The 12280-nt window shown below is 36.5% G+C and overlaps 3 protein-coding genes across 3 annotated transcripts; 1 reads left to right on the top strand and 2 right to left on the bottom strand.

Moving 5' to 3' along the window:
* Window positions 1-5326: 5326 nt before the first annotated feature.
* Window positions 5327-5779, bottom strand: N7478_005030 (uncharacterized protein; the record flags this gene model as incomplete). Its single annotated transcript, XM_056921244.1, has 1 exon — window positions 5327-5779. The coding sequence occupies one exon, from the start codon at window positions 5777-5779 to the stop codon at window positions 5327-5329; it is 453 nt and encodes a 150-aa protein (XP_056779281.1).
* Window positions 5780-6093: 314 nt separating this feature from the next.
* N7478_005029 (uncharacterized protein) lies at window positions 6094-7233 on the bottom strand (the record flags this gene model as incomplete). The annotated part of the gene is made up of 1 exon (XM_056921243.1): window positions 6094-7233. One exon carries the CDS (start codon window positions 7231-7233, stop codon window positions 6094-6096), a length of 1140 nt encoding a protein of 379 aa, XP_056779280.1.
* Window positions 7234-8142: 909 nt separating this feature from the next.
* Window positions 8143-11553, top strand: N7478_005028 (uncharacterized protein; the record flags this gene model as incomplete). Its single annotated transcript, XM_056921242.1, has 1 exon — window positions 8143-11553. One exon carries the CDS (start codon window positions 8143-8145, stop codon window positions 11551-11553), a length of 3411 nt encoding a protein of 1136 aa, XP_056779279.1.
* Window positions 11554-12280: the final 727 nt, after the last annotated feature.

Raw genomic sequence — 12280 nt, 5'->3', positions numbered from 1 at the left:
ACCTAAGTAATATATAAAAAGGGGTCTTATTAGTTAATATATTAATAGTATTATTATATATAAATTATACTATCTTAAGAAGTTAAGCCTAGTTTGATTATTTCCTATTAATAAAATACCTAAGATAATCTTCTAAAACCTGGTTAAGTCTTTTTATTTGTCTATTAGTTTGGGGATAGAATATAATAGAGAACTATAGTTTGATCTTAGAATAGTAATAAAGTTATAACTAGAATCTATTTATAAAGATAAGCTCTTAATTAGAGATAATCTTCTCTAGGTTTCTATATTTAAGTTTAATTTAATTAAAGAAGAGTTTAGTAAGGTCTTCTATAGATATTATTATTAATATAGGGAGGAATTAAGAAAATTTCGTAAGTTAGTAGATGATTACTAGGATTATATTATATTTCTTTTTTTTAAAGATTATAATTAGAAGTCCTATAATAAAGTCTATATTTAGTTTTATAAATAGTCTATAAGATATAGAAAGGGGTTAGAGTTCTTTATAGAGATAATATCTAGATACTTTAATTTCTTAATATATTAGGTATATTTTGATATATTCTTATATATCCTTTAGTAAGTATTCCTAATAGAATTTCCTTTTTAGAAGTTCTTTTATATATATTCTTCTAAAATATCCTATAAGTTACTTATTATAATAGAGCTTAATTAGTTTTTATCTTAGATTCTTAGTAATAGGGATATAAAGATATCCTTTATAATATAAAAGTTTCTTAGAGTTAATACTTTAATACTTTCTTTATAAAATATCTTTCTGAGTTATATTAATTCTCTTCTAGACTATCTTATTCTTATTTTAAAATTCTTTAATTAATAATTTTAGTTTCCTTAGGGATTTATCTATAAGTAGATCTTTATTTATAGTTATAGTAGCTACTATTTAAGGGGATATAAATTGAGAGCGACTTAAAATCTTATAATATATTATATTATAGTCTTAACTTAGGAAAACTTTTTTATTATTCCTTAGATCTGAATAATTAGCTTTACTAGACTTATTTATAGCTTCCTCTAGATCCTTCTAATCTATAGGGGTAGTAGTATTATTTTAAATCTAGTTCGGCTCTAACTCTAGGTTGTTGGCTAAGCTATTTATAGTTAGAGAGGGGGATAGTAATAGATTTCTATAGGCTAATATAGTTATAATTATTAATCCCTACTTCTCTCTACTTTCTTCTCTAGATAGTATTATATTAGTAGTAAACTACTACACTTTTATAAATAATTTAATTATGATTCTCTTATAAATTAGCCCTAATATCTCTTTTATAGGTAGAGGCTTCTTTTTTTTTAGGGTATAGGATAATCTATCTATAGGATTAGTCTTTTCTAAGTAGTGATATATTATAAAGTTAAATAGAGTAATAAAAAGGTACTAATATATTTATCTTCTATTGATCTTAGGTTAATCTATAAATAGCTTTAGGTTATAGTAATCTATTAGAATCTTAACTTAATAATAGCTTTCTTTAAAGTATTGATACTAGTATTTAAATAAGTAAATAATTATAAATAACTCTTGATCTAGTGTTATATAGTTCTATTCTATAGATAAGAATTTCTTTAACTAGAAAGTAATAGGATACTATATCCTTTGATTATCTAGTTATAAAAGGATTCTATCTATTCTAAAACCTAAAGTATTAATTTTAAGTTAGATAGGTCTCTTTAGGTTAAAGTATTATAGAAGAGATATAGTTAAAAAGGTATTAATAAGATCCTAAAATACTTTCGATTTATAGTTATTTAGCTTAATATTCCCTAGTTTTTTTCTATCTTTGTTTTTCTTAAGGAGTTTTATAAGTAATAGTATAATTAAAGAGTAATTTTTAATAAACCTTTAATAGAAGTTATAGAATCCTAGGAAGACTTAAATCTTTTTATAGGATATAGACTATTTCTATTCTTAGATAGCTTAAATCTATTTTAGGTCTATAGAGATACTATTTTAACTAATAATAAAGCTAAGGAATTTAATTTATTTCTTATAGAATTAATATTTAGAGGCTTTTATAAATAGTTGTACTTCCCTTAATCTTTTAAGTATAAGATAAAGGTGTTTTATATATTCTTTATAGGTCCTAGAGAAGATAAGAATATTATCTAAATATATAATATAAATAATATTAAGAAGACCATAAAGTATAGTATAGATATAGCTTTAAAATATTATAGATATATTAGTAAGGCTAAATAATATAACTATATATTCAAAATGGCCATATCTTATATAAAAAGCTATCTTCTATTCTTCTTCTTCTTAAATATAAATTTAATAGTATATATCTTATATATTGATTTTACTAAGGAATTAAGCCCTAGAAAAGCAGTTAAGAATCTCTGAAATAAGGGGTAGGGGGTACTGATTTTTAACTAAAATCTTATTTAGATCTTAATAATTGATATAGAGCTATAGTCCTTTATTCTTTTTAGGTATAAATAGGATAGGTACGCCAGCTAGGCTTTTTAATAGTCTGATTTAACTATTTATTAAGTTTTTGTTGAGATATTTTTATAACTCTATAAGTTTTATTTATAAGAGGGGGTAGATTAGATTATATAGAGATAATATATCTTCTTTAAGTTTAATTAAGTAGTTAGTCTCTTTTTATAGTAATATAATTTTAGAGTTCTATACCTTAAATATATCCTAGAACACTAGTAATTTAGGAGGGATTTAGTCTTAACTTACTATTAATTTATCTTCTTCTTTTTCTAGGGGAAGCTAGATCTCTTCTAGGGTTTTAATAACTATAAAGATATAGACTTAGTTCTTATATGTTTTTATAAACTAGTAAGACTTTAACTATTCTATTGTTTTTTTATTATGTTTAAACTACTATTGTTTCTACTATAGGGCTAATATAATTTATATTTCTTAGATGGTTATATTTAATAATAGTACTAGTAATCCTAATAGATAGGGATCTTTATTGATTATAATATAGGGATATAAAAACTTTTATTTAGTTCTTTAAGAGTTATATATAGTAATTAGAATAGTCTATATACTATAGATAGGGATATTTTATTAGTCTATTACTTTTAGGATAGGGATATTATACTTAGCTTAATTAAAATAGTATTTCTAAATAAATTTATAACTAATAAGATCTATCTCTATATAGATATTAATATCTATATATATCTTAATATTATTTTAGATATAAATTAGAATATAAAGATAAGTAACTATTTCTACTTAAGACTAGGAGTTAGAATTTATAGGAGTTAATTTAACCCTAGCGCTTTTCCTAAGTCTCTTAACTAAATATTATTATAATAATACTAGGGTTTTAAATAAGCTTTCTAGATCTTTACTTTTAGGACTTATAGTAATAGATAATATTTATTTATCTAATAACCTAGTTTACTATAATTAAAATAACTATTTAAAGAAGTTCTAATAAATAGATTAGATAGATTAGATAAGTTAGTTCCTCTAATAGATATATTATTTAGATTATTATTATTCTAAAAGAGAAATAGTTAAGGTTTATCTCTAAATTAAGAGAGATTTAGATATAACTTAGAGTTATTATAATTTAGATTAGATCTAGGACTATAAAGACTCTTTAAGTATAGATTTCTAGGACTCTTTTAGTCTTATTCTATATTATTAGACTAGTTTAGGAATAAGTTATTAGATTATAGATATTTTAAGTTTAAATTTAAATTATTAATAAATAGGTTATATTTATATATCTTTATTTTTATAAATTCCTAGATACTCTATATTTCTTCTACTTATTATACTTAAGTTTTAGAAGAAATCTTTATATATTAATAAATATATAGTATTAACTATAGTTATAATTTTAATATATAGTAATATATTTACTTATTCTAGAAGACCTAAGAAAAATAATATTCTAGATCTATAAAGTAGTAGTAAAAGGTCTTTAGTTCTTTATTAGTTTATTAGTAATAATATTTTATCTTATTACTAACTTCTCTAGTAAAGATATTTTTATTATATATTAAGATAAGAGTCTATTTCTTAAAGTATTCCTAGTTATTAAAGTAATTATTATTATTATTTTTAAGATATCTTTTCTCTATAGTCTAGTTATTTTTATAGTTAGAGTTAAGATATTTAACTCCTATAAGGATCTTTATCTCTTTATTCTTATAGATCTTAGGGTTATCTTAAAAGATATATCTAAGTTATAAAAGCTAATTTACTTATTCTTAAAAATTAAATGATTTCTTAAACTTATTAATCTTGAAATCCTCTACTTTCTTATATATTTTAATCTTAGTTTTTCTATAAGCTATAGATAAATTATCTAGAAAAGCCCTAGCGTTAATTCTAGAGACTTAAGTAGAGAGTTTTTTAAGGTAAGTATAAATTATAAGGAATTTTTCTAGATATTTTAGTTTATATCTCTTCTCTTTTAGGATATCTATAGTAATACTTCTAAGTCTATTAATACTTTTAGTTATAAGGTTACTAGTAATTTCCCTAATCTAGTCTAGACTAGATTTAGCTAGGTTTATATATTAATCTAGGACTAGTTTAATCTTAGGTTATCTAATAATAAAAGGAGAAGATATAATAGGCTTAGATTAAGTACTATTGTAAGAGGATATAGGGTTTTAGTATATAAAGGGTACTATTATTAATCTTTAGGTAGTTAAGAGAGAAGAATTAGAATTATAATAGTTACTAAGTTATTAGGCTAGAGACCTATAACTAGATAAGGATATTAGATAGTAGAGATTAAATAGAATAGTTAATATATAAAACTAATTCTTGTAGGACAAGAATCGTAGCTATTATTTATACATTTTAATATTGTTAGAGCTTGCTAGGGCTTAGGGTAGTTATATATTAGTAGGTGTATTATAGTAGATTCGCCTACGGAGCGGCTATAAATCGTACCCGAATCGTACCTGAAGGGATTCAGGAATCCCGTGATATTATTCTTCATACTCTTCTCTATTCTAGTAGATCATAGGCACCTTATTATAGTTTACCCCTTTATTAACAGATCCTTAAGATCTATATAAACAGTATACAGACACTATCTAGTTAAATTAATTCGAGTATAGCCCTTTACACAAAGGAGCTATAAGAATTCTAAGACTATTTCTATACTGTACGAAAAGCTAGTATTCTATCTATACCAAAATCATTCTCAAAAACTAAAGTTGTATATGCTTGTTTATGACCAAAATGCCCTTATAAACTATATTTGAATAAACGGTTTTCGGCTATAATTTCCCCGCTAGAAAATATCTTATACTGCGGTCCTAGATAGATACAGCTTACAAGATAAACAATATCGCGTACCATTTATCCACGAACCTTCTTTTCCATATCTTTACCCTGAATAACTTCACCAACCACTAGCATGTTTCCAGGCAGACGCATACCAACCTTTTTGTCGACTTTGATCACTTGGGCTCCAGGGTTTAAAAGGTTTGTAGTGAGGAAGAATCCCAAACCGATGGTCCCAAATTTGAATTTCGGTAGCACCTCTCGCATCTTTTTATGACGCTTTTCCAACGCATCTGTTCCCGCAACGTTATTCCCACCAAAGATGCCCCTGCCTAATCGCTCCAGCACTTGCTCGAGATCATCCAGTATAGGAATCAGACCATTGGACTTCCAATGTAGCCAGCTGTCTTTCATAGAGACCTTATCTTCTATCTCGTTGGCATCAATGTTGAAAGTAATATCGTAATCAGTTATTTTGGTCACCAAAGGGAATTTGTAGTCGATTGAGAAAGTTGTTTTGTTCTTCATTGTCTCGGAGTGGTTAGTGTCCGACGAAAATCAAGGAAAACAGCTTATGCGACGTACGTTCATCTTCTCTCCTCTAGACCCCTCATTATTACGTCCGTTTGCATATCTATACAGCTTTTGCCATTGAGATTCAACGGAAAATTTCCATTCAATGTGGGCCACTGGCTGGGACTTGTAGTCCTTTTTATAGAGAGACATTAATATCATCAACGAAAAGGGTAAAAAATTCGGGGCAAGACCCCTTACCGTCTGATATAGATGGATAGTCGCTGGGATTCGCTGCTAATCGTTAGCTTGGTCGTTCTGACCACTAACTATCGAAAGCGGAACAAGTAGGACATACCGTCAGATCTTTTCCCCAACCCCTCGACCTCTAGATAGGGAGCGCCAGCAATCGCTTCGCGCCATTCAGCGTCTTCTCGCGGGAGTTTGATGTAGAAAGTTTCCTGAGCGATGGTCCTTGGCCAAACAGCCTGAAACGCGATGCCGCCACCCGCAACGCCGGTGAGCTGGTTTATTTGCCACCCTTGCTCTCCTGCATTTGTCAGGACACTGTTTTTAATCGCTTTCTCGAATAATAGCGTTGGATGAATGAGAATAGAGGCCGTGTACGGTGCAGGGATCGGTGGAATTTTCGGTGATGCATTGACCCACTGGCCTCGCCATCGTGTTTGCAAGTCGCGTTTCTCTCCATTATCTTTCCCATCCACAACATGGATGAATAAGGATAAAACAGAGCCCTTGAGAATAGAAGTGCTTGCACAAGTAGCCAGGCGGAAGGATTTGGGGGTCAGGTCGACAGTAACTCCACTTTGTCTCGGAAGATCCTTGTTTTTAACTGTTGCCAGAGCATGTCGAATGACTCTGAACCTGTTCTGGAAGTCCCCATCTGAAGTTCCTAAGAAGAAAGCCTCGGCAAACTCTTTGGCACGGGGGAATTTGCGATTGATAGCCCTCTCGCGCTTAGGAGTAGGATTATCACCATAGTTTTTCTCAACCTGCACCAGGAGACTTTTGTCACTGAGCTTAAAATCCATCACAACCCAAGAAACCTCATAGTCATCCTCTCCGCTGTTCTCAGGGCGTTTCTTGAAGACACAGTCACCTTTTATGTCAAGGTCGTCTTTGTTCTTGACCTCTTCATACATGCCCGTTACTGTACCCAGGGAAATATTCCGAATGGTGAACACATATCCGTTTTCAGGAAGTGACTTCTTGTTTAAATTGTCAGAACGGCAGTAGCTTCCTGTCTTCAGCGGAAACTTGAGATGCACAGCCGGCAGTTTGGCTTCACCTGAAAATTCAATACGCGGGGCACCTAGTTCCAAGTCGTAAATACGCGTCCGCTGCTTTTCTTGTCCACCATCACTTTCATTTCCAACATCTTCATCGTCATCCTCCTCATCACCTGAATCGGGTGGTATCTCAGCGACCGCATGGACCTTGGCAAGCATTCGATCCTTATGCTTTCCCCATAATATGCTTGTCAGTGAATCGTCCAGCCAGCTTTGTTTATAGGTTAGAGTACCTTTTCCCAAGCTTTGTAAAGCACTTGGTTGATCTCCTTCTCAGAATAGGATACAACTACGTCCCAGTTCAGTGTCCAACCCTTGTCTGGCGAGGGGGAGCTGGTATTCGCCATGGTCTGAACCATCTTATCCAAAGTAATTTCAGCCATCTTTGCTGTCCACGTATTGTTGGGAGAAAACTTTTTCAGAAAGGACATAACAGCTTCCTCGACCATTGGATATCCTCATATATGTACATCTTGTATTAGTCAAATTCAGTTTGCGTGAATGGCTGTCGTCAATGCCCTTCCCAGACGCGGTGAACATCGAACCAGTGTGATAGAGCCAAAGATCGCTGGAAGTGATACTAGATTGGTCTGTCCAAAATGTAGATCTATTGTGATGGGAGCGGTCAAAGAATCATGACGTTGATTGAAACTCGGCACAGGAAAGACTCAGCTGAAAGGTGCATCCTGCAGATGCATTCTCATCCAAAAGCAGAATGATCGGCCCAATCAAAATGTAGATATATTGTGCCGGTATCCACAATCCTTGCAGATCATGAAGGACGATGGGGGCGGTCTAAGAATCATGACGTTGATTGAAACTCGGCACAGGAAAGACTTAGCTGAAAGGTGCATCCTGCAGATGCATTCTCATCCAAAAGCAGAATGATCCGCGCAGTGGTGACGCGCAAAGAACAGAGAGCATTTTACTCAGGGCTAGAAAGCTGTCTTTCCGCTATTATTCATTATTCTCTCTAAGGCCCGGCAATCCACATTTTCAATCTTACTTCAACTGGTTATCGTTCAGCTAGAACGAACACAAAAAGATAGACATCCTAATTCCTTCATCATGAACCACAGGGAGCCGATTTCGGGCTCTAGCTTCTACAACGTGATCGAGAGACCCGGGGAGTCATATACAGTTCTGTCTGCTTTGGAAGATGGCGTGGTCTTGGGAAAAGGTGAAACCGTGGGTTCGGTCAAGAATGGCTACTCCAAAGCCGTCAGCATCTTCGCCGAGTCAGTTACTTTGGGGGATATTGACGGGTCAGACAACATGACATTCGGGTCCACAGAAGCGGAAGAGGTCACCCTAAGCACAACCGATTTATTCATCCGAGACGAATCTAACGCTGCTGTTGTAAGTGCTCGTGGTCAAGATGGAGTACCAAATACCACTGGCACGGAGGAGGACCGTAAGAAGACAAATGGCAAATCTGGACATAAGCTTAATGTATTTGTGGGCCAGGCTCCATCAAAGGCACTGGACATCAACTATGAAGCTCGTGGAGGACATGGTGGAACTACCATTGAGAGCGACCATGCTGCTGGCTCGGGAGGCCAAGGGGGCTCGGTGGTAGTCATATACTTATCCACATGGACTCCCATTCTACAGGACCTACGCGATGTCATTGCGATGGTTCGGGTTGAAAAGAAATTACCGAAAGACACCAAAACCTTGATTTCTAGTGACGCACCAAAAGCAACCGTGTTGAGTAGCATCCTCGGCATTATTGTCAAGATTGAGCGTCTTTGCGACAAAGACGACCCGTTGAGGAGAGATATTGTCAATTCATTGTCGCCTCTGCTGGTTTCTGATCGCAGGCACACCAGAGGAAGTGTTTACAAGACCCTAAATCAAGCTGTGAAAGATGCACAACAGGCCGTGAATGCCCATAGCAACTCTTTGAGCAGATCAGTTGATGCCTCACGGGGTTATGGGGGGACAGCTGGGCAGTCTGCAGGCCAGCGTGGCATTGAAGGAGAGCACGGTGCTGACGGTACGGCCTACGTCAAGACGGTAGCTGATTTGAAGGTGTCTGGGCCTTTTTCCTTTGCACCCCTTCATCCACTGCAGTGTCAGATGCAGATTGAAAAGGCGTACGCTCTCCTCTATATCGGTGATCAAGGGTGCATTGACCGTGCAAAATCGATTCTCTCTCGCTTGTCCGCAAAGATACACGCAGTCATCGACGTCCCGGACGAGGGCTCCGCTGAATATAAAGCGCTGCCAGAAGATCAGAAACAGGCGCAAGAAATCAGAATCCAGTCTCTCCAGAAAGCATATGAGGACCGGCGAGAGTGGATTGGAATCCCCCGAACAATGTCCGATCCCGTCTTGGAACTCCAGAAAATTGCTCGCAAAGCGTCAGAAATGTTTACCCAAACAACCCAGACGTCAACCGATGTGTTCGACTGCGAGCACAACTGGGTGCCACGTTTGTCTGTCGAGAGATTTGAGCATGAGACCAAGCTCTCCCTTGAGGCGCTCGAAAAGACCGAAACAGTTTACATGCGTATGGAGAAACAGCTGGACCAGATCGAGAAGGATGAAAGCCTACGACGACTAACTATAGATCAAATACACGATGGCCTGCAAGAGCTTGGGAAAGAAAAAGAACAGCGGGTCAAGGGGCTGGAGCAACTTCGAGATAGGATCGCCAGTAAGATATTTGTGGCGGAGCTTTCACGCCGGGCAGATGAGCTAGATTCTCTGCTCAGGGAACTGAAAAGCCGCTCTGATTCCAACTTTGAAATTAGTTTTGACAGTTTCCTCAAATCTTTTGTTACTGTTGCCAAGAAGACAAACATCGATTCGTTGATGTCGAAGCCCAAAGACAAGCAGGATGGTGACAAGCAGGGTGGTGACAAGCAGGATGGTGACAAGCAGGATGGTGACAAGCAGGATGGTGACAAGCAGGATGGTGACAAGCAGGATGGCGGCAACCAGGATAGCGTCAAACAACCAGATGAACAACCATCAGCAGGTCAGCCGTCGACTAGTCAAAATACAGCCGGGAGCTCGGCTCTAGGAAACAAAACAATAGATGAAACACCATCCAAGCCAACCGACAGTCCCATGCCAACTGATAATACCAAGCCAAAGGATACTACCAAACAAACGGATACTACCAAACCAACGGATAAACCGAAGAAAAAAGACGGTGGAATCGATTTTGAGAAGCTGAAGAAGATGTGGGAACCCTTCGGCAGTGAGCTCACCGACAAGGTCTGGGAGGGAGTCACAACCATCCCCGACGCGGATGGCAATGCAGTCAGTAAACTCTTGATTGCTCGTAGGATCAGGAAGGCTTTGGGGAATTTAGCGGACATTGACAAAGGTGATGAAAGCCGAACGGTGCGAGACCCCGACACAGGCGAATTGGTGCTTGATAAAGAGCGGGATGATTTATTGGTTGCAAGTAAAGCCCAGATTGACAAATTTGTCGAGGACTTCCAGCCTTCGAAGATTGGCCCTCAAGCTGTAAGGGTCCAGAAAGCGTTGAAGCGCTATGCAGACATGATCACAGAGCGCAATGATATGAAAGTCCAATACAATGTGCAGCTCAAGGCACTCGTCAAGCTCAACAGTCAATTCCACGCCATCCGTGAAGCTCAGGACAAGTTGCGAAAGAATGTTGTCCACCTCGATATTGGGCAAATCAGTCAAATGAAGCAGATGTCTGAGGATATCTATTTCTGGAACCGGGCAAGGACAATGAGATTGCTCTCACTCTATCGTCGAGCGATTTACCTAGCGACCCTTACCAAGCCAGATGCAAATGAGATCGGGTTAGGGACAAGCGATGTCGCCCTTAGCTTTCCGGCAGTGGCTCTGTCTGCAACTCAAAGCCGACTTCATGCAGCCTTGTTTGACGCAGAGAGCAAAGCGGGTTCAGATGCTGCGCAGTTCCCGCATAACTTCGACAACGATGAGGGAAAGTGTGTCGACTTGACTCCAGAAGACCTCGAATTCCTCCGCAAACATGACCACGTACGTATAAAACTGCCTGCAACCACGCCGGCTCCCACAAAAGATACTCTGTCATCTTTTCGCGGCTGCGCAGATGTGCGCGTCTATCGCGTGCGGTTCTGGCTCGACGGCGTGCGATTACAGCGTGATATCCGCAGTTCCGGAAATCACATCGTTCTAGATGTCAACCTGACCCACGAAGGTGATAGCGTTTATTATGACCGTTTCGGCAATTATCATGCATTTACGCACGATCCCATAGATATCAAACCATCCTTCCGTGTGTCGCAATCGCCGGATGGTGGTAGTGCTCACCTTTCTGCCCTGGACAACGGTGCTATTGTTTCGGCTGTACCTACAGCCGGAGGGCTTCAGAAGTACGCTGCTCCGAGTCCCTTTGCGACGTGGACTGTCTCTTTCCGGAATGTGGATTTCAATACCCTCGACCTTTCCGGGATCACAAAGGGATGGTTTGAGTTCTTTGGTACATATCGCGCTTTTCGATAATCGGCTTTTGCAGAGAACCTATTCGAAATGTGATTTATATCGTCGGTACGCGGTGTCCGTTCGAAATGATCTTGATCGCTTGCTCATAAGTATCTTTAGACAACTCATTGATATATTCCTGTGTCTTTTCCAGCTTAGCTATATAGTACTATCTATAGACCTTCTAGCTCTTCCTCCAAAGTCTATAATATTTGTGTGTAATGACCTAGATGCGGTATTTTAGGTGATACTAAGGTTCCATCTTGTTTAATGTGTTTATATAGGAGCTACAGGGGCCTATACCTTTAAATAGCTTCACTCCATAGTATTTTCCTTTCCCTCCAATATTAATTTTCTTCATCTTTAGCACCTATTTATCTCTTTTATATATAGCAAATTTTAAAAGATTAGAGATCTTTACTACTACCAAAGAAAAAGCGACAAGGCGTAAATTGACGAAACAACTTGATAAGCAAGAACGAAACCGGGAAGCAAAGAAAGGGTCACTGGACCGATTTTTTTTCTAAAAAAAAAAAAATTGGAAACGTCTTGGGCCAACCATAATCTGCTGGCAGAAGCTCTAGCCCGGTAGAATCACTGGATGGGTAGGGCTCCTAAAGGAATAAAGGAATGCGAATATATGGTATATTTATTGTGGAGTATCACGGGAGTCAAGGCCTTGTGGTGGAGATCATCAAGAAATATAAATAGATAAGGAGTCCTGTGATAAGGTACCTATGATCTACTA

The sequence above is a fragment of the Penicillium angulare genome, assembly GCF_028827245.1.
Source record: "Penicillium angulare strain IBT 27051 chromosome Unknown utg000004l_segment0_segment0, whole genome shotgun sequence".
Classification (NCBI taxonomy): domain Eukaryota; kingdom Fungi; phylum Ascomycota; class Eurotiomycetes; order Eurotiales; family Aspergillaceae; genus Penicillium; species Penicillium angulare.
This window is presented reverse-complemented; position numbering and strand designations above follow the sequence as displayed.